The sequence below is a fragment of the Cololabis saira genome, chromosome 7 (genome assembly GCF_033807715.1).
Source record: "Cololabis saira isolate AMF1-May2022 chromosome 7, fColSai1.1, whole genome shotgun sequence".
Classification (NCBI taxonomy): domain Eukaryota; kingdom Metazoa; phylum Chordata; class Actinopteri; order Beloniformes; family Belonidae; genus Cololabis; species Cololabis saira.
Window position 1 is genome coordinate 35,297,611 of NC_084593.1, and position 21,761 is coordinate 35,319,371.

Here is a 21,761-nt window from a genome sequence, read left to right on the forward strand (position 1 = left end):
AATTAGATTTGAGAACAAAAGCAAAACAAAAAAAAACATTCCTTTGTGAAATACCTGTTCCACTTGTGGCAATAACTCTACTAAAGTAAAGCCTGATGAGTGGACATTTTATTTCATGCAACCTTTTAGGAGCCATCCATCCAGCTTCTTCTACAAAAAGAAACCAGAGTAAATGCATCAGTTACACATTTTTACAGAACGCCCCAGTGTGAGGTTTTATACAAGACTTTATTATTGCATATTTAAAAACAGGGTCAACCCATCAGAAATATCAGTTCCACACAAAAACACTTAATTTCAAAGATGCAGTGTCTGACGTGTACAAGCAAAGCTGCTTCTTGTAAACTCTGAAAAGACCCTGACTTTAAAGCTGCATCTGGAGCCTTTGGTAAGTGGTGACTGACAAGATTCAAACAAAGACTCGGATTGGTCCTTTGGTCAAACAAACAAGAGAACAGAAATATTAAGGGCCCTAAATTATCCCCATGTTGGCTAAAAAAAAACCCCTATAAATACAATAACAGTCAGGAAATTCAACATATCCAAGGGTGCTGCGAGGAGGCCTGCATATCAAAGCAAAGTCCATCACTTACTCGTGTGAGAAATGGGGCAGAAACTCAAATTGTGAAATTCCAGGTATTTATATTTAAACAAATAAAACTAAAACCAACCACCCTGCTTATTACTGAAGCCAGACATCCAGAGCTGTGGTCTCCAGAGACAAAACCCTTCAACACACCGCAAAGCTAAATCTGCACGCGAGTCCATGTGCCAAGTTCCAGGAAAGACAACAGTTGACATCTACAAACAAAATACATACAAGTCCTGAGATTCCCCCCTTCCCCTTGTATCATATGGTGATGGCAAAAAAAACAAGGTAGCCTTCTCCAATAAGTGCTTCTGTGCAATTTGTTTTTTTAAAACGGTACATAGATCTTTGTATACAAAGCGCCAGGTTTATTAGATCCTCAAGATCAGGCCGTGTTGCTGAATGAACGGGGAACGGTCACGGCTCTTCTTCCAGAGGGACAAATGAACATGAAGCTCTGCTTGCTAGAAGCAAAGTCCCTTCGTTATCTGGGGGAGAGAGGAGGGCTGGAGAAGAGGCCAGAGCTGGGAGGGGACTGGAAGTTAAAAGAGTTGGAGGTGGAGGAGGGGGACAGCCTACGAGGGCTAGTCAAGTCTCCGTTATGAAGCTTCCAGAGCAGCTCCTCGTTCTCCATGGACAAGCGTTTGTTCACCGTAGACTCCTTGTGAAGGGACTCCTGCAGCATGGCCTGCTCCGTGGACAGCCGTCTGTGGACCAGCAACAACACAATTGTTAGAAACCACCTGCAGGTCAAAGCGTTACCAACGTGGAGAGATCCTTCATCCAGAAGTTATATTATACATTAGATGGCTTATAGAAAACCAGTCAAAATAACCTGCCAGCAAGAAAATACAATTTTTTTTTATGTTTAGGTAAAAAAAAAAACATCCCAAACACATTCCCCATACGACTAAAATTAAACAACTGAAAAGGGAGTGCACCTCCCCTTCTCCCTGTCCTCTTCCGTTTGTAAATACCAGGTTGTCCCACATCTCCTTTTATTCCTACACCACATCACACACTCATTCACGTGCATTACAACAGTCACCAAACTGCACCAATCAACACCTTGTCTTTTACATCTCACCGTTTGTGATCTTAGTCCTCTTTAGCTGAAATATTTGTTTAATTATTTTTCTAAGGGATCAATAAAATATGGCTAGACTATCAAGAAGGCTGGTGAAGGAAACACACCCACCCTCTGTTGCAAGATTAAAATGGATATACATGTGGCTTTTATGTTTTGCCAAACTTGGTATTAACTATTGACATTTATACAGACGGGGTGTGTGTTTCAAATCAAGAATCAGCTGTAAATTAAAGATTCACACCTCTAGTGTTTAAAACGCAAACACTGCAAAATAAAACGATAACTCAATTTTTGTCCCTTTTATGTTTCATGTTTTCAGTATGTAAAGAACCTTGAATTGCTGAAATGTGCTGTACAAATAAACTTGCTTTGCCTAAAAATCTTACCACACACTTAAAGACAAAAGAAATCGAGTTCATGGTGGACTCTTACCTCGACAAAGCCGCATGTCTTTCCATACGAGCTTTCAGGTCTTCATTTTCCTGCTGGACCTTTTTAAGACTCTCATCTAGCTTCACGTTTTTCTCTGTCTGCCAAAAATAAATAAAGTGATTTAATGACATGTTTTTCCCCTCTTCTTTTCTTTTGTCGACATTCTTTTTCCATCTATCCCAGTTCTCACCAGTTTGCGGATCTCCATCAGCTTTTTCTCCTGTTGGTGGAGCTGTTCGTTTTTCATATCCAGCACTACTTTGAGACTGTCTAGCTCCTGCTCCAGATACAGTGTATGAGAATCCTTCTGCGGGACAAATATGTAGCAGCAAGGAGTTCAGGGTCTCTTAAGCATTGCACAAAGGACTGCTCTTATGCAGCAAACATCTGTATTTTCTATCATCAATAGGAATTAGGACCAACCAACAGAGGGCATCATTGATCTCTGACAAAAAGAATTAGGCTTTGGGCTCTCATGCAGCAGCAGATTCTTTTAGGGAGAAAATAAAAGTTAGAAGAAAAAAAAAAGCACTAGTTGCAGAGTTGTTGGCATGACTGCTCTTTTAAAAACATTGATTTACTGCATAAATCAATCATGCTGCTCTTAAAATGAAAGATAGATGGCCTGCAAACTGAGTACATTACAGTTTGGGTCAATTTTGAACCTTTGAAAGTCATTAAAAGCATAATATGGGACTTTTGAGACTCATGTTCAGCTCCTGCGTGATGTCAGTGATGGGATATATTGAACCCCACTGCACCATTTGTGGCTGTGCTTTAAGCTGCAGATGAGGTTTAACTGGAACTCTATTGTAGCGTCCTCAAGTGTCACAACAATCACAGGTATTTTTTCCTACACATTTGCTTTAAGCCCATACAGCTAAGTTTTAATACAACTAAGCCATTTTTTTTTTTAAACAAACAGATCTGTATCTCACTATAGAGTAATTTGTTAATATTCAATTCATAGACCTTGCGCTATATTTATCTTCATTTAATCCAACGCAGCCTACCGTGTCTATACGAATGACCAACAGAAACGTGCACATTTGTAGTGGATCAGTGTGGAAACTCCCACATTTGCACAGAATAATACTATTAGCAATGATGACACCTGCATGGATTTGACCTGCTGAAGGAAGATGGCCACCGTCTTTAGCATCTTCTGTCTCAGAAGCTTCAGCAGAGGCAGTGACATTTCCTGGCTGACCGTTTCAAGGTTCAGCACAGTGAACATTTAGTAACAGGGCACTTTTGGCACATCAACCTTCATGCGGTTCTTCTTGCTCCAGTTCAGCAGCTCATACAACTGCAGACTTTAATTACAGACAACCACTTTGTAGACTGATATTTGATCTTGTGCAGGTTTTGCTGATCTAAATATATGCCTATAAATTACAGTCTAATGACTTTTTATTGTAATATCATGCAACAGAGTTTAGTGTCTGAGACGACTAGGATGTCCTTTCCCGTCTGTCAGTCTATGCAAGTCAAAGTACTCGCTAAAGTCTCAGTTCACATCAGCAATGATGATCCAAGCACAATCCAGATGTGCTTGAGATGACAGAGATAAAAATCAGCTGACAGTTGCCTTACAAACTAATGACAGGATTTAATAGATTTTTTTTCCCCCCCAATTCTTTTTTGAATACATTTTTATGTGGTAATGTAATTTAATATCAGCTTTTTACATAAATCTATTTCATGTAGGCTGTGTGTTTTAGTTTCAAAGTGGCTGACCCTGTCTTTGTTCGAACACTGTAATCAGGTAACTGAGTTTAGCTCCAGATTGAAACTGAATTGTTGTGGTTTAGGTGGTACCATGTTAAATCAGAGCTAACTTAACCACACGTTAACCGACGGTGCAAATGTCCCCACATGTTTTTGGCTGTTGTAGCAAACCCACACAGAATAGTTGGATCATATCCAGCTCATTCCCTGTTATACTATAAAGGAATTTATAATTCAACTACCAAAAAAGAGGTTTGGTAAAGTATTTCAGCAAAACGTGTATGCTTCTGTTACTATTCATCTTCCAAGCCATCTTAGTTTTTTTTTCCTGTTTTTTCCACCCTTCATGCTCAGGGGCAAACACTGCAAGTCATAAGGCCTTCCTAAAGTGGAGCATGCACATCACACACAAAGGGCACCTGAGTATTTTCAGCCAGTTCTTTCCTCCTCTTCTCCTTTGCAGCCAGCTTCTCCATTAGGACATCATTCTCTGCCGTTAGCTTTTGAATTTGTTCCTGTGAATAAACAGCAACAAAAGCCACTTTATAAAAACTGTAGCCTACGGTCTCCTGTCCTAAGATGTTATTTTTATTTATAAATGAGCATAAACTTACAGACAGAACAGCTTCCGCATCCTTTAAGGTTTTGTCCCAAGACTCCAGCTCCTGGTTGTGGACTTTCCTGAGCTCTGAAATGTGTACAGGTTTCTGAAAATCCAACTGTGTATCAAAGATCGAAGCTGATCAAGTTTTTACTATCTCCTCCCCCCCACTATGATGCATTGCTAAAATAAGCAATTAAAAAAAATAAATGAATCCAATGGAAGTGATCAAAAAGGTAAATATCTCTAAAGTGAAGCTCTGAACATTTCTGTCCAGTACCGTTTACTCACCTTCAAGTGACGTTTCATACTGCTGTTTCGTACACTGCAGCTGTTCTGTGTGGCTGTCCTCTAGCTCCAGCTTCATGGCTTTATGATTGGCTTGCAGTTCTTCCATCTAAAGAAAAGAAGAAGAAAGACAGGAAAGATGTGACTATTCATTTTCAAAAACCACTGGTGTCGATCACATCTGGAGGCGTTAGAAGATATTTCATTCAAATTAATCATTAACACAGAATTCCAACAAAAACACAAGCTCTAAAATAAAAAAATGCACTCTTATTTATTAAAACACAACATTTGAAAATACACATTATTGAAAAAAGGGATTATACACATTGTAATGTTTTTGACTTCAGACTTTGTCTTCAATAATAAGATAATTTACAGATAAAAGTGCTATAGGGAGCGACCTGCTGCTGCATGATAGTCTTGCACTTGTCGGTCTCGGTCTGGTAGGTGAGATGAACATTGTCCCACTCAGCCTGGTAGAAGGCCTGCAGCCTCTGCTCCAGCTCCATCAGGTCCTTCCGGTGCTGCTCCTGCATTTTGTGCAGTGCATCCTCCAGAGCAGCACGCAACGCGTCCTTCTCCTTCTCCAAGCGGTCGGACGAGTGGATGGAGCAAACTGCATTGAAAAACACAAGGCAGTATTTTATCGGTGGTGAAAGAATAACCATTTGCATCTTGTTGAGTTATTGTATGCAGCTGTGCGCATTGGTGATAAATATGAAAAAAGTTACAGGAAAAACTAAAATTAAGAACCAATTGTGTAAGAAACCCAATATGTCCACAAGGGAATCTTGTTTTAATAATATCCTCCTTTCATGTCGTAGCGCGATGCCAAATGGTCTCGAATAATGGAAAAGCTGGCTTTCAATGCAGAGGTTCCCCTTGCACCTGCCTGTGTAGGCCAACTATATAGAAGTTATTTATAGGTAGATTACAACACTGAAGCAAGTCTCAGTTATTCCACTGTATCCTGACATTGGCAACAGGTAAACGCTGTCAATGTGCCTTTTTTTTTTTTTTTTTTAGATACAGTATTTACAGTTTGTGGTTTTTGTTCCGTAAACCGTATCACACCATATCCTAACCAACATGCGTTTCAAGACAGATTACTTTCAGTCTGGTGTAGGTAACATTGATCATCTCCTCACATAATCCATCACCAGTTAAAGTAGTTGCCAACATTGCTGATATGATATCCACTGGTGCTAAATTCAGATGTCGTACATCTATTGTATGACAGGTGTAGCAGCTACATTCTCATTCGGTGCTCACAGAAACATTGAAGGCACATGGGGGGCATATCTTAACCCGTACAAGTTTTATCACAATAACCACAAAAGAGTGAAAGGCAAGAGAAGGAATTGCACTGCAGTGCCTGGTTTTGAGAATTCACCTTATCCAGAGTGGAATAATGGCAGCAAATCCAGGAACAGATGCCAAGTTAACATGGGGAGGATCTATCAGGTTCTGGCTTGTGCAACCCAACAACAGGAGCCAAGCATTCTGCATTCAGGTACCTTGCTAGTCCACAAAAAGACCAAATGGCTCACAGGGTACATCAAAATAAAACCCAATGAAGCTAAAATTATCTGCATTTCGGCCCACAGCCAAAGAGAGAATTTTTAAAAGCGTCACAGATGATGAAGCAGTTAATATTTTTTACGAGTCTGAAGAATTCTAGAGAGGTTTAATTTTAAATACTTTAAGCTATGACTGTTTGTGGTAGAGAAAATAAAATGGACAGAGCAGTTGGGGACACTTAAGGATAAAATAAATGTGTGTGATTAAAGTGAAAAAACAAACAGCAACACCTCCAGATGTCCGTCTGAGGTCACAGTTCATCTCTCAGCCTCACTGAAGTGGAGACTGTGTTAGGGTGCAAATACAACAGAGAGAATATAAGAGCAGTCATGTGGGAGTCGCGAGGCTGTGGTAAAGAGGAGGAGCCATGTCACTACAGCTGCCTCCAGCCAGAGAGATGAAAGCTGGTGTGTGAACATGAGTTAAAGAATACAAGTGTGTTCAAGGCTAATCAGTACGACGGCATCTTTACAACAGACAAAAGGGAAACAATGTGATACCCCTTTGATAAATAAGCAGTAACAATACACACACACTATAGATTATGGGCAGGTCTTTGGTGATACCCAGTAAGCACTCAGTGTGAGACCAAGGTGACCTGACTCACCCAGCTCTTCTCGAAGTCTGACCAGCTCCTGGGACAGCTCCCTGCACTGCCTTGTGGTTTCATCACGCTGCAGAGAAACATATTTTTGTTTATTAATGAGAAAGAAAAAAAACTTCACATAAAATTACCAGTGAGCAATACCAGGAAAACTCCACTGATGTACAGGCTTCTGATGAACCCACATTATTTCAGTTTTCCCAGTTTAAACTATCGTTACAATGCCAACTTAAAACATTAAGACAGTGGCCGCAGGCACAAGAAAATGTCCTTAACAATGACAGCAGGAAGAGAAATGGAAAACTTAACATTTTACCCTTCCTTTCAGTTTCACTCATGTCACCCTAATTTCCTCAGTCTCTGAGTCGGTGTTTAAGCTGAAGTCTGTGCTGCAGTGTTAATGATCCACCCCAAACTGATGTATAAATCATCCCAAAACACCTCATCTCCCAAATATTCACTTTTCTCCAACTATGCTGAATCACAGCCACAGCCTGACACTACACAATGCATTACATAGCACATTTGCAAGAAAAAAAGAAAAAGCACAATAAGAAAATTAAAAAAAGAACAAACATTTTCCCAGTTATTAGTTTAGATTAGCAAATCTGTTTCCACCCTTTTCTGCGGTTCTCCAGATCTGCATCTGTTTCTCACTGCAGAGTAGCACAATGTCGGAGCCAGTTACCCTCTCTGCAGCGCAGGGATCACTAAAGCATGTTTTGCTGCCAGAACAGCCCATGGTCCAGCCTCAGCCCGAGGCTTGGTTGCTGAAGTCCCCTCCAGTAGCTATGGAGACCCCAGTACTTCAGGACAAACAGGGGTCCATGTGGCCACACCACCTCCACACACTTCTCTCTAGACTGCTCTGACTGCATCTGAGACAGGACTGAAAAAGCCGCTACACAGGCTGTGGTGAGTGACCGCAGAGTGCATTACCGTATTCTACCTAAAACAAGAGGGGCTGGATACAGCATGCCTGAAAAACAGACGCAACATCACTGAGGAGAGGCCACTTTAAGACGGCACTAAAGGCAGGCGGAGTGAAGCAAGCAGATAAATTGCACAGAGCTGCCTGACATCAGGCTGATGAAGACAGGCGTCTGCTGTGCAGTGACCCACCCAAGGGATATATGGAGAGTTTCCAGTATCACTAACCCACATGAAATCATCCCCTTTCCCCTTCATACCATTGCCCTAGACTCTGCTTAAGCTCAGCCTCTCCATTAGAGGATGATACAATGTTATGCTCACAGAGAATTGTGAAATTTGAGCTGTCACAAGTATTACCCTTAATAGAGAGACAATTTAAGAAAAATTGCTTAAGTTGTTTCAATTAGCACCTGCCCCTTAACAGGTTAACTGAGCTACTTGTTTCCTCAGCGATGTTTGACTGTGTTTCACTCATTCAAGCTTTTATTCTTACATTTTCAGTTTTTATTAACAACAACAATTCAGTTTTTTTTTTAAGTACTTCTTTTAGGTAAATTCTGTGCAAACACATTTTCACAGCATGGTAATTACTTGCCATTAAAATAAAACCAGAGATAATCAACCCATTTACAGCTCAGAAAAGCAAACTTTTGAACTGATCTGTCTGGATATTTGCATATTTCAGTGACGGTCGAAATAGGAAAATGTCCCCAGTGTGCAAGAAGATGGTAGTCTGGATATACAGTAACAGTGTAATTACTGCAGATCAAGGTCAAATTTCCAAGCACTATTCTAAACAACGCTAGGCAAGCTGGGCCAGTTAACATCAGCCTGGAGTGTGACTGCATTCATGCAGTAAAATCAAACTAATGCAACATCGTCTTGGTTTTAAGAAAGCATGGTAAACCAGGGCCTGCACTTACACACTACATGAAAAAGATAAGAAACTGTGCACATTCCTGTCTTAGTGTTTGCTGGTGCTCATAACCATATCAAGTCAACAGCTGGTACATTCTCACACCATGATGGCAAGGTCCAGAGTTTTAATCTCACAGTCCTGAGTGGTCACCACATTCCAGTCTGCACTTTAGGAACACAGATGTGCCCATTAAAACACAATACTTTACAATGGTAAACTTGTATATTACGTAAATCTTATGAGATCCCATGCAGCTTACGGGACAGTGTCTCATATTTGGCACGTTTTTATATTTACGAGAGCCTAGATTGACAGTTGAAGGGTTAAAAATAAAGCAGGACATGCAATAGTTAATGTTTAGTGAGTGGGAGGAGGCTGTAACAGCTGCTTTTCTGCCAGAGGAACAAGTATGTTTTTAGTATTTGGTGATGCATTCAGTTTCACAACCCAGTTGCCCAAACAGAAGAGTATGAGTCAAGCGTCTGACTGAAGATCACACCCTGCGGCTTGTGTGCTGTAACACTTGTATTACATATGCTGGAATGGCTATTCTTTAATCCGATTCTGCTCCAAATGTGAGTCCATACCTCTGCATACAATAAGGTCCAAAGGTCTGACAACACAAATGGGAGGGGGGTCATTTTACCACACACAAGCCTGGACATAAAGTTTTAAATCAAATGTAAAAAGTATAATTTAAAAAAAGGCTTGAAAATGTAAAATTATAAAGATTCTGTTCTTCTACATCAGCAATTATGAAATAAATACAGGGGATGGATCATAGCAAATCTTTTTTTTTTTTTTTTAAACAAAGTTTTAAACAAATTTCCTCGTACACCTCCACTGAAGGACATATTCAGTCAGGTGGATCTGATCTACTCAGACTTGCTGAGGTTTCCAACAAAACAGCAGAGTTAAGTAATAGTATTTACAGCAAAAAATGTATACGCATAATTAAAGGCATCGTCACTTTTCTAACTTTCTTTTCGGAGGGGGGGGGGGGGTTACTAAAAAAATCAAAACAGTAATCAACATGACAGCGTATGCAAGTGCAGCGTCTATTGGCTCTGCAGTCTGGCTTTTTTTCTGGCTGCTCTTCCATTTGATAAAAGCATTGCTGGAGGGGCTCTTGGAATGTCATAATCCTTATTTACTTGCGTCTAAAGTACAACTAATGTACTAATAACTGCAGCTATACAAGACGGTGCTGCAAGAGCTAACGTTTACAACAACATGTGGGCCAAAGGACTTACAACACAAAGGTGACTCTTACAGCTGACTCGAGTAGTGTTTTTATTTTCCTTCTGCTTTTTCCCCTGGCAGAGGGCTCAATCGCATATCAGCTGGTTAAACTATGCCATGGTATTTACGTCATGAAACACTAGCCACACTTGGCAGCAAAATGCTCAACAGCACATCAATCAACTGTCTGTACAGGTGCATTTAACAGCAAGCAGTTATTAACCGAAGCTGCTATAGGGATGAAAGGCAGCATGAAACTTCTTTGTTTTTAAATCTGTACAACTCTGGCCATATAAAGACGACAACTTCAATTCATACATATTTTCCTAGATTCTCCTTCACAAACTGATTATAAAACTCAAAACAGAACAAGTAGGTGCTTTCTTTATCTTGATAAAATAAATGTCTCATGTATAGTCTCCAAGCTGTTGCTGGAAATGGAAACACTTTTTGGTACCAACTGTGTCAGTATACAGGTTTTGATGTTGCAACACTTCCAGTTGTAATCCATCAAAACAAAAATGCAACTACTTTGATGTTGAAGAGCTGCCTACATTTACAAGCAGTAACATACTTAATTATTCTCCATTTTTGGATCTTTGGTCAAGAAAAGTCTAGCCCGTTTACAGATAAAATATTTGTAAATTAAATTAAAACTGCCAAAGTTAAGAAAATTCTTCTTACCTCAGCCAAAGTATGCTGCAAGACGATGGCAACTGCCTGAAATCTACAGTTGCTGGCTGTCAGGAGTTGTTTAAGCTGCTGGATGTTCTGTCCTTTCGTCTCGTCCGTCACAACGCTTGCTTGTGTTTCATTCTGAGGTCCAGCAGCTGGGTTCGGCTGCCTGGAGCTGGCCTTTGATTTGTTCCTGTCCACTGCAAGAGCACATGAGTTGAGTGTTGTGACAACATTGATCATTAGCATACTTCCTTCCATGTCCACTGCAGAAGACCTGAAAATCAGATCCTCCAACCCATAAACGTCTGCTTGGTTTACATACAGTGTACAATAAATGCCACGGTTCCGGGATTTCTGCACTCCAAGTGTACTGCCCAGTCAACTACTATGACAATTCACGGTGCTGCTCTTCAAAACACAATTAGTTTTCCATATCCTAATTAAATCTAGTACTCCAAAGTCACCGGTCAGCAAGGACAACTTATTTTAGCGAGGCCATGCAACTTCAGTTTTGATTTACATCAGCTTTATAAATACATCAGTGACACATGATAGGTACTATAAATCCTTCCAATACAGAGCATATTGTTTACTCCACTACAATGATGAGACATCAGTACAGAGAAACCTTTACTAGACCGATTTCTTTTGTCTTCCTTTACTTAGTCTTTGGAAAAGTCACTGATAATGTTCAAATATCTCTCAGATGAGAAATTTTTACTTCAGCATGTGAAATGTATGCAACTCAGCAGTAAGATTGATGAGAGACAATATTGCACTGAGAAGACTGCGGGGACACATTAAGACTTGACTGCTATTTCACATTATTCAATTCAAAAACAGCTTTAAAAAAAAAACAAAAAAAAAACTTTAAGTTACAAATGCCAGGTCAGTTCCATCTTTTTTTTTTTTTTTATATATATATATATATATATATATATATAAAAAAGTAGGTGAATTGCTAAAACCTATTTATTTAAACTACATATATCCACAACTCATGGAGCATTTATCATCATGTCCTTCATGAAGCACTAAACTTGGGCCACGGTCGAGTTAAATTTAGATGCACTAAGCAGTGTATCGTCTGACAACGTCACACCATCCAAGGATAGCAACAGCATGTTTACAGTAGACCATAACCATCTCTCAGCAGAGACTCCTATTGGCTGTCAAGTTGAGATTTTTCAATCTAACATAATTAAGTGTTTTCCCTGACTTCTCTTAATAGTGAGATGTCTCTGAACACAGGCCTGAGTGAGGGGGTGGGAGCAGAGAAGATAGTCCTGGCTAGGTGACTCAACAATGTAAACGCTGCTAAATATACATCATGAGCAGTTTTGCACCTGGATGTTAAGTTCATTATATGATTTACAATTTCTTTCCTAGACTCACTGTGTTCAGCATAAAGACAGTTTAAAGGCAAAGAGACCATTGATACTGTCACTCAACTGTGTGATGTCATCTCTCAGAGTACACCTTTGACATTCAAGAAATGTACAGAATTTTAGGACTTCAAAACAGAACAGTTTTGGATATTGTGTAGTATGATTATTTTTAATCATTTATCTTTTTTTGTTCAGATTAGAAAAATTAAAAGGAGGAGTGTTTACCAGCATACAGAACACTGGTAGTGACTAAATGAATGACCAGCAGCTGTGAGTTTGACTGGCAGTGTAATTCATATATATTTATATTTTAAATATGTACTACGATAGTTTAGAGGGAAAAAAAAAACAAAAAAAAAAAAACAACCCAACAACATAATACAAACAGCTGACCTGTACAGCACTGTTCTTACATCACTTGAATGATGATGAGGTTCATTAAATCTAGAAGGGTTAGTTTTCAGTTTTACAATCTAATTTACAACGCCCTCTTCTGGTTATTCAAAGTGCAGCAACATGCTTTACAAACGCGCCCGCATACAGAATAACCTGCAGCTCGTTTGCAGGACACTCAGTGAGCTGAAGGAGAAAATGGTCGGACAAGTATCTAGTAAAAGCGGTGGACATTATAGAACAATGCTGAAAACTGAACACTGCCTTTTTTAAAAATAATTTATAAGATTATCTAGAGGGAACAGAGTTGAAAAAAAATTAAAATAAATAGACAAACACACACATACAGCATTTCAAAGCAGATTTCTTCTGATCAATGTGGTTTAAAAAAAAAACAAAAACAACCCCCACACAGTTATATAACTAAACAAGCCTTCGTCTGACTACTGCTTCATGGCAACAGAAGACCCCCAGCTATTTTTGTCAAAATGTCCATATGATGACACATGGTGTCTTTGGAAATGCTCCCACACTCAAAATCATTTTCTACAACTGACTTTTACACATAATATCCAATACTGAGTGAGCTAGAGACTCAAGCATTGTGCTCTGTGGCTCTGGGGAGATATCACATCATAGCACAAAGCATGGTGGGTAATGAGACCCTTCACAATCAGATGCTTGTTATAGTGCCTGGTTGCCACAATTGCAGGCAGTAACTTTCAGTGTAGACTGAAAATGTAAGATATCCATCTAAAATAATTGTATAAAAACAACACTGTTTAACTGAGGCATGGAAATAGATCATGAAAACTGGTCAGAATGCGCAGCTGAGTACCATGTTTTACACATTTTTGAAAGAAAAATGTACATTTACATACAAGATTTACTTGGTATTGTATTCCAACAATACTACCACACACACACTTAGAGAGCAGGAAACAAAATAACCCTGTTGCATTTGAGAGAAACCGTAGCAATTGGAGCGGTCCCGTTTCTCTGGATTATGAAATAGATGCTTTAAAAATATAGGCATCCAATAATGTCAACTGTCAGTCTGTTTGCCTAAATTTGTAATCATAACCTGAAAATACTTCAGAGTTACAAGTTAATGTGACGGAGAGAAGTAAATGAAAGCTGAAACTCCTGCTTTCCCATCTCTTAAAAGCTGCACTAAAAATAACTTTCAGAAACAGATCTGCTTCAAGAGGGACAGTAATGGTTTGGCTCCATCACTGTAGTATAGTAGCCCAGTAATATACTAATTTAGAACAACATGAATGTCACCAACAACACTTCACACTGAACTGACCAACCTGCTTGGAAAACCACAGTGTTCTTCCTGCATCCCGACAGCAGCTGAATGTTTCGGAGTAAACCTTTGGCTGTGAGACGCACATGGATATTTGACAAGGAGAGCTTTGGAGCCCATAACATCTCAAAAACAATGTGAAAAGACCCCTGTTTACTTTAGAAAAAACAAACAAAAAACCTGATGTCCTAGAGGAGGGTGAAACTCTGTGCTACAGTTAAAATACTAGTCTAATAGAAAGAAATTCTAAACTGAAAAAAAAAAAAGATATATTACACAACAGTATTAACAGTGATTCCGATGAGACGTCCTTAAAATAAATTGATTAAAAAAAAATAAAAATAAAATAAAAGTACCCAGTTCAGAATGACAGGTCTCCCATCTTAAATCTAATTCCCAGCTTTGGAAACCAGAATATGCAAAGAAGGTCAAAGGCTGGCCAGTGTCTTATGGCACAGTCAGAGCAATCGGCAAAGACACACGGATAAAGAGAGAGAGAAAAATAAATAAATAAAAAATATAAAATCTGTTAATCCTCTCAGTAAAGCCAGAATTCAGTAACTTGCCAAACACGAGTCTTTCCTAGCAGACTAAAGCAGCATCTCTGAGTTTGATGATGGCGGTGTTGTAGCAGAGCCAGGATGCAAACGGAGAAAACAGAGTTGGTGGGGGCAGAAGAGCAGGAGTAAACAGCATCACTGCAGCCAATGGGAATTTAATGTAGTCTCCTGACTCCTCCTCTCATTTATCCTGTGTCCTTGTGTCACCAGCAGAGGGATGGCAGAATGCTCAGTGCAACATTTGGTCCAGAAATTAAAATGAAAAACAGCATGGCAAGCAAATGTGTCTATAGAAATGTGCTCCAAACTATAAACTTGAAAATCCTACTTAATTAAACAAAAAAAAAAAAAAAAAAAACACAGCCCCTTAAATACCCATTCAGAGATGATCTTATTAAACTACAAACGGTAAAGTTGACAAGACTAATGAAATAATGCAAGAATGACAGAGCAGAAACCTACAACACTTCTTAAAGAGCCTATGGGAGGTGGCTCATGGAGAGTACACGTTATAGCTTTAGTGTAATCATGGTAGCAATTGTATAAGAGAGGGATGTCTGACATGAAGAGTATATTATGAATAGGCCCAAATTACAAATGGTTTACTGAAATATGAAACAGTAATGAAAAATAAATTGTGAATCACTATGGGCTAAAAATAAATAAATACAAATGCATCATAAAGCATGAGGTCTCCATTCAAAATAAATGCAAACCATTTATACAAATGTAATAATGCTTTTTTGTCTCCTATAAATCAAGCCTCACCCATAAGATGATATTTAAACTTAGCTGAAACTCAGATATGAAATATAATACTGGGAAAAACATATGTTGCCTTTTTTTTTTTTTTTCCTTTACACCTTTGTCTGCACACATATTAATGGTTAATACCATGCTGGTAAAAACCTAAGGCATATGTGCATTGTGCGTGTATGTATATAAACAGTGTTTTTTTTTTTTTTGGGGGGGGGGGGGGGGGTGAATATATGTTGGCTTAATAGGCAAAAGAATGAGAAAACTCTTACCTGGTCCAATTGAAGCTGCTCGAGGAAATCGCGAAACTGGAGCATAAAGTGCAGAATTTGATGCTCCTTTACTTGTGGGACCAGCAGGCTTGCTCGCTGTGATTGAAGCTGTAGACGGCAAAAAATTACCAGGTGAAAGACAGGCTGAAGATAACCTGACTGAGCTCCTTCATCAAGTTTAAAAATGTGGTTAAAAAAAAAAAAAAAAAAAAAAAAGCAATCACGATGTAACAGCATCATTTCCTGCAGAGAGAACTGGAGGGTTTGCATCTGTTAAGAGGCGTTTCTTACTTGGTCCATTGTTTTTTGCATGTGTTGGGGTGAGTCTTGTTTTCAGTGCAACAGATTTAAGAGGGGTTGTTTTATGGGTAGTCCCTCCTGAAACTGTAGGACAGAGATGTGCAGGTTGAATTCTCTAAAGTACACAATGAAGTTATGGATAAAAGCATTTGAAATTCAGTACACCGAGCACTGAATGCAATACAGCACTCCTGTAATCTACACAGGCTTCTCTCACATACTAAATGAAATAATGAAAACGTGTTTTTACCATGATGAAAGTGTAACAGGGAAAGACAAAGCAAATCTATAGAAATGAAATAAAAATGATATACCTTGAAAAGCTTACAGCTTATTTTTCTACCAACTTGAAATATTTAATTACCAAAAATTAATAATTCACTGTAGATTAGTCATTTTCCAGTCCCACTTACTTCTCCAAAGCTTTCTACTGTTCCTTTTAAATGCAGTTACCAAAGGCAGTATACAAAAGCGATAGGATCCGATAAGCAGGCATGTGAACAGTGTGAGGTCACAGTGGGATGCCTCACTGTCTTCTACACGCAAAAAAAAGTAATTGAAAATTTGAGCTGGTAGCTCAGTCCAAGTGCAGCTTCGAAGTCCACAGTAGCCAGCCATTGATTTTCATTTACAGTAACTATACACACACACTCTCAGGTAAAGACTGCTCCAATTAAATGTACCTAAGCTCACATCGTTTGTAGTGCTTTCTTCTCTTACTCCTTCAGGCAATATGTGTTAAGTAGAGTGGAACAGAACCCATTGCCATGACAACAAGAGATGGGGGGGGGGGGCGGGGGGAGGAGTTCCCAGTTTGGAAAAACGGTCCTCTCCACCAATCACAGGCATCTGTGCTGTTGATTGTGGGAGGAGATGCTACTGTACAACAGAACTCCTCCTTTTCATTAAACACACCAGTAAGTACCAAAGTCTTATCAGAGCCATTTAAAGCTCACCTGCAATACAGATGAGTGCTAGCACAGCGCTGGAGTTGAGCTCACTCATTCAGATTAACAAATACGAAAAAAATATATTTGAAAATGCAAGACTCCTATGTTGATAAATATGAAGGTTTTAAATTCAACAAAGATTTGCCCATGAAAGATTTCTATCTGAGCCCAGGTCTGAAGTGGGTCAACCGTTAAAAAGCTACACCTCCAATACTAAATTAGATGAGCCTTTAAAAAGCCAGTATGAAAATCCTGACCTTCAATACAGTTAGCACATAGATTAGTCTACACACGTATGCAACAGCAAACAGACTAAATGTGATTTTTTTTAAACTATGCAAATTCCTTTGAGGCTCACCTGATGTGCTCCGATTAGCAGCTCGAGCAAACTCATTGTAAACAGTATGTTCATTAGAGCCCTTGAACAATCCTGTAGTTCTGCGTGGTAGTCTACTGGCAGGAGTAAGGGGGGGTCCCATTACAGAGGGCAGTTTGGGAGTGTGAGGGGTCTGGGATCCACTTGGCTGGGACCTGCTGCCATGGGATGGCTCCTCCGTTCCTTGTGCTCTCTGACCGCCTGGGATGCAGAACAATACATTCAGCAGCATAAATCTCCATAATTTTCTGGACAAGTTCACTGACAGGATTAAAATGGATCAGTTAAAATGTATATTTTTGACATGAAAGATAAAAACCAAGTTAAAAAATCAATGAAGAAGCTGCATATGTTTAATAACACAGAAAAATGTATAAAGCTTAATTACATCTCAGATTTTATTCCAGTCATGACTGGAATATAAAATGTACAACATCTCAATGATTATCACCGTCAAACAAAAATGTTAGATATCTAGGACACCATATTGTGCAATATGACAGCATAATAGCACATCTAATGATCAAACTAATAAACCGTCACCGAGCTCAAACAATCTTTTTTACTCTTCTCTCCTCATTTGCACAGTGATCAATATTCACCAGTATTATTGTGAAACCTTGCTGATTTCATCAAGAAGAACAGAGCGGATGAATTGACCAACTGCTCACTGCCACCCTCTGATGGGAATGTTGCACATTACAGCAACATATTTAATTAACCAGTTAGAGCAGCACATCCACAGATAAGACAGCTATTACAAATCATAAGATTGTCTTCATAGATTTCAAGTGACCAAAAACAGTTCTAATACTGAATAAGTGAAAGCCCTTTGCCATTCAAAATGAATTGCGTCAACACACTAAGGTGATACAGGAATCTAAAATAGATCTCAAATGGTTAGATGACATTGGACCTCTGTTGCATCTAGAATGTCAGAACTAATGCCGACTATGACCTCATTACTACAAAACACATTGCTGTGCAACATTTCTCTGAAAACTATGCATCTAGTCAAAGATGCGTCCTACCTGTGTTCTTCTGTTGGATACTGGAGATCCTGGCCTCGACCATCCCTTGTGTTCCCTGTCTCTGCCTGGCTGGCAGAGGGCTTTGTCGTGGAGCGTAAGGTGAAGGTTGAGCTAGTAATGGTCCTCTTTTACATTTGGGTGATTGTTGAACCTGAGACCTAGTCTTACTTTTATCCAGCTGTGTTCCTGCTGTTGTTGATTTGCTGGTCTCTGCCTGAAAATAGAGCAATTTGTGACTGATTTATTTGGGGCCTGACAACTCAGAACACAACATGTTCTCCTCTTGTAAATGTATCATTGTGGCTCTGCATCAACATATACAGGATTTTTTTTGTATGAACAGTGATTAAAACAATTTTTTTTTCCAGATTCAAGCTCATGGATATACTCACCACAAGGCTGATCTTTTTAAACTCTCTTGGGGAGTCGGTAGGACTTTTGGTTTCCTCGGCCCTCTTGTTTTGAGAGAGACTGTTCAGTTTCACGGGCTTGGTTGGGCTCTGCTCTGTGCCAGTTTGAGGAACAGTGAAACTAGTAGCAACCCTTGGAGTCGCTCCTTTTTCCTTGAGTGGCCTAGATGTCAAACTCTCAGACAAGCACCGAGGCCGTGTCTTACTGAGAGGAGTCCTCTCATGACTTAAATCTGAGCCTGACCTGACCTCAATTTTGTGCAACATATCCTTCTGTGCTGCTGGCTGTGGATTTGTTTTGCCACTTGCAGCTGGGGATTTGTTAAAACATGAACCAGAGGCCTGGCAGCCACCATGTGTTGAAACATCTAATACTTGGTTTGAGTTCACCTGCATCTTTTCAGAGCTGGGCTTCCTGCACAGTACTGGTGAGGCATGGAGATCTCCAGCTGGTTTGCAGTCAGATGGAAGTCCTCTGGTCTTGCCATGTCCATCTTTGACAGTATGCCCACATGTCTGTCGAGTTGTTCCTCCCAAATGCAGTGACCTTGTATTAGTTTGTCTGTCATTTAACATTTTAGAAGTTACAGACACATGTGCAGAGCTACTCATTACTTTGGAAGGAGTCATCTTGGCAGTTTTTCTACTTGATTCATAAAGTTTGGATGCACCATCTCGCACTTGTTTGTGCACTAAAGCAGGGGCTGGCACTGCCACCTGGCGTGGAGCTTTAGTTGCAACTTTACATTTTACATTACTAAAGTCTGTTTTGGGGAACTTATGAAGTTCCATTTTCCTGCTTTTGGTGATTAAAGGTGAGAGTCCTGGGACTGGAAGCTGTTTAGGAGTGTCGAAAATGTTCTTCCTTTCTAACTGCTGGATTCCTGGACTGCATGCATTTTCAGTACAGGGGGATAAGGAGGGGGGGCTTGGCATCTTGTTCCCAATGTTTTGTACTGGAGTGGAAGTATGAATGTCATCGTTGTCTTGCATAGCTGGCTTAGTGGACACACAGGTCATGAATTGTTCTGGTGTATATGCTGCAAAAAAATGTGGCAACTGTTCTGCATCAACACTAGCAGACTTTATCAGATCTGAAGGGGTTTCACAGATAAAAGTTGTGAAAAGACCTTCATTTTCATTTGGTAGAGCCACAGAAGTGCTGGGTGTTGCTGGATCATTTTCTTCAGTGAGATGTTCCATTTTGTCAGCCTGAGTGAAAGTGATACCAAGCAAAGGATGGCCCACTTTCTCCCCAGTCACGCTTTCTGTGGATACATCACAAACTTCTTTAATGATGGTTGTCGTCAGAAAGTTGGATTCAGCAGGCAATGATAGGTGACTTGGAGATGAAGCGATGGATGATTCCTCTAGCGAAGACATAACTATGACCGACTTTTCTTCCAGACAGAAACTGTTACTCCTCATTACCATTTCCTCAGAGCTCAGGGAAGAGCTGTCGCTCTCAATGGATTCTCTACTGGAAGCCCCAGATGCACTCAATTGGCCATCCTTCTCAGCTAACTCTGGAGACGTCGTTTCACTTTTATATTTAGAAACCGTTTGGCTATTATATGTCTGATACATATTTGATTTAGTCTTTTCATCACTGATGCTAGTCTTGCCTTCATTCCAGAGATCATTGCTGCCATTTATAGGTGTGGAAATGAAAGCTTGGTTCATGTTTGAGGTTACAGCATGAAACAGATCACTCTTAGCTAAAGAGGTATTGTTGGTGTTAAACGTAGAGGAACATTGATCAAGGCACCGCTTCTTGTCATCGTGTGAGCTGCTGGCTCCTCTGTCCATCAGGTTTGCATTTCTTCTGTAGGAGTCAGGTGATACTGACGCATAACTCTCGGGGGAAAGCACAAAATTCCTGCAGAGCGAAGGAATTGAATTCTCAAAATTTTCAGTGGACAAGTTAAATGTCTTGTTAGACATTTTAGAGAGCTGGGGGGATTTTCACTGAATGATCCGGCTCCTGCGAAATGTGTTGGTCAGGCCAGGACATCTGTGAAGAGGAGGAAAGGTAATTTTATGCAGTGAACAATGCAAGCATCTATAATTTACAGAATATAACAAGAAAAAAAAAAAAAAAAAACTTGAGTTAAAGGTTAATTTTTGACAGTGTAGGAGGGTAATAATACCACCTCTGCTCAATTCCACAAGTCCATGAAAACAAAGTGCAAGTAGGAATCAACAGTTATAAGCAGGTTATGAATCACCCCTCAAATGAAAACGGTAGCTATTCAGCTTGTCCTTCTCTTTGCTGTGGTATTGTTGCGTTTGTTCAAACAACCTTGACTGTGAAGCTTGTAAACCACCTGACAAAAAAAGTCACCACTGGGGTACGACAAACAAAAGACTACGGTATTAACTCGCTGTCTGTTTGAAAGTGTTCCAGCATACATACCCAAAACATCTCCTGCACTGAGGAAAATTAAAAACAGTCCTAAAAGCTAATACCTATGGAAAAAAAAGTGCAGTGACCACGTACAATTCTGTAGTTTAGACTTACAGACGGACATAAACACACACTTGTCAAACTGCAGTGTACTCTCAGGAACTCAGCCCCTGCAATATAATCATCCCATCCTTGCTTATTTGTATTAAAACAAAAAGTCAAGGGCTTTGCATTATATTTCAATGTAAAATACAGATAAAGACAGTGATTCTCCTAGTTAGAAATGCAAGCATGTTGTGCTACATAAAATAGGCACAAATGCACCTGAATCACACTATAACCAGACTATGTTTATGGAAAAATAAAACCATGGAAACTCTAGTTGAAACATGAAACACTGAAGCAAAAAAAACAAAAAACATCTCACTTAAAGTCCAAGAAAAGTGTTTAACTATGGCATCAACTAACCTTGAGAACTGTCCTTTCCCTTTTGTCCAATGAATTACATTGATGAGAATACCTCCACAGTCAGATGAATTGTATGTCATTTCAGTCCTCCACACATTTTATTCCAGAGCACTAAATCCAGCCAACTGGAACGACAGCGGCGAGTTGGCGGTCATCCCACTACTCCTCCCTTCTCGTGTTCAGAATCAGCCGTGCATCAGTAACAACACAGACTGAATGAACGCGCCCCCCGTGTCGTTGCCTGCTTCGTTTTTTCCCCCTCCCCTTTCTGAAGTAACGTGAATTTGTCCATACAGGACTTTAGTAGCAGCAGGTCCATCTCTGCAGCTGGCCTCGTTCAAGCAACAGTAACAACTTTTCTGCTCAGTTATCAGACAAGCGTGTCGAGCTCCAGCTAGGAACTCTGCTCACTGTGAAGTTACATTTTCAAGTTTACAAAATGATAAA

At 39.7% G+C, this 21,761-nt stretch overlaps 2 protein-coding genes across 3 annotated transcripts; both read right to left on the minus strand.

Annotated features, from left to right (window-relative positions):
- Positions 1-209: 209 nt before the first annotated feature.
- Positions 210-18,967, minus strand: mtus1a (microtubule associated tumor suppressor 1a). Of its 2 annotated transcripts, XM_061725739.1 has the most exons (14): positions 18,422-18,967; positions 18,030-18,243; positions 16,981-17,199; positions 15,664-15,756; positions 15,373-15,480; positions 10,698-10,888; positions 6,923-6,989; positions 5,136-5,350; positions 4,735-4,840; positions 4,457-4,530; positions 4,262-4,357; positions 2,302-2,418; positions 2,112-2,209; positions 210-1,296 (listed from the first exon to the last, which is right to left on the minus strand). In XM_061725739.1, the coding sequence occupies exons 1-14, from the start codon at positions 18,833-18,835 to the stop codon at positions 1,074-1,076; spliced, it is 2,235 nt and encodes a 744-aa protein (XP_061581723.1). In that variant the 5' UTR covers positions 18,836-18,967; the 3' UTR covers positions 210-1,073. The 2 variants fall into 2 exon arrangements, with proteins under 2 accessions (XP_061581723.1, XP_061581725.1); XM_061725741.1 differs by lacking the exons at positions 15,373-15,480; positions 15,664-15,756; positions 16,981-17,199; positions 18,030-18,243; positions 18,422-18,967 and adding an exon at positions 13,789-14,077.
- LOC133447390 (uncharacterized) lies at positions 18,840-20,407 on the minus strand. The gene is made up of 2 exons (XM_061726062.1): positions 18,987-20,407; positions 18,840-18,864 (listed from the first exon to the last, which is right to left on the minus strand). Exons 1-2 carry the CDS (start codon positions 20,381-20,383, stop codon positions 18,840-18,842), a joined length of 1,422 nt encoding a protein of 473 aa, XP_061582046.1. The 5' UTR covers positions 20,384-20,407.
- Between the last annotated feature and the right edge of the window lie 1,354 nt (positions 20,408-21,761).

Excerpts from the sequence above, each read along its gene's own strand:
- LOC133447390 (XM_061726062.1), bottom strand. The coding sequence starts at position 20,383 with ATGTCTAACAAGACATTTAACTTGTCCACTGAAAATTTTGAGAATTCA. Across the intron at positions 18,865-18,986 it reads GACAGACAAACTAATACAAG|TACTGTGCAGGAAGCCCAGC; the intron begins GTCACTGCATTT and ends ATGCCTCACCAG.
- mtus1a (XM_061725739.1), bottom strand. The coding sequence starts at position 18,835 with ATGCAGGTGAACTCAAACCAAGTATTAGATGTTTCAACACATGGTGGC. Across the intron at positions 17,200-18,029 it reads TATCCAACAGAAGAACACAG|GCGGTCAGAGAGCACAAGGA; the intron begins GTAGGACGCATC and ends TCTGCATCCCAG. Across the intron at positions 5,351-6,922 it reads CAGACTTCGAGAAGAGCTGG|TTTGCTCCATCCACTCGTCC; the intron begins GTGAGTCAGGTC and ends TTTTCAATGCAG.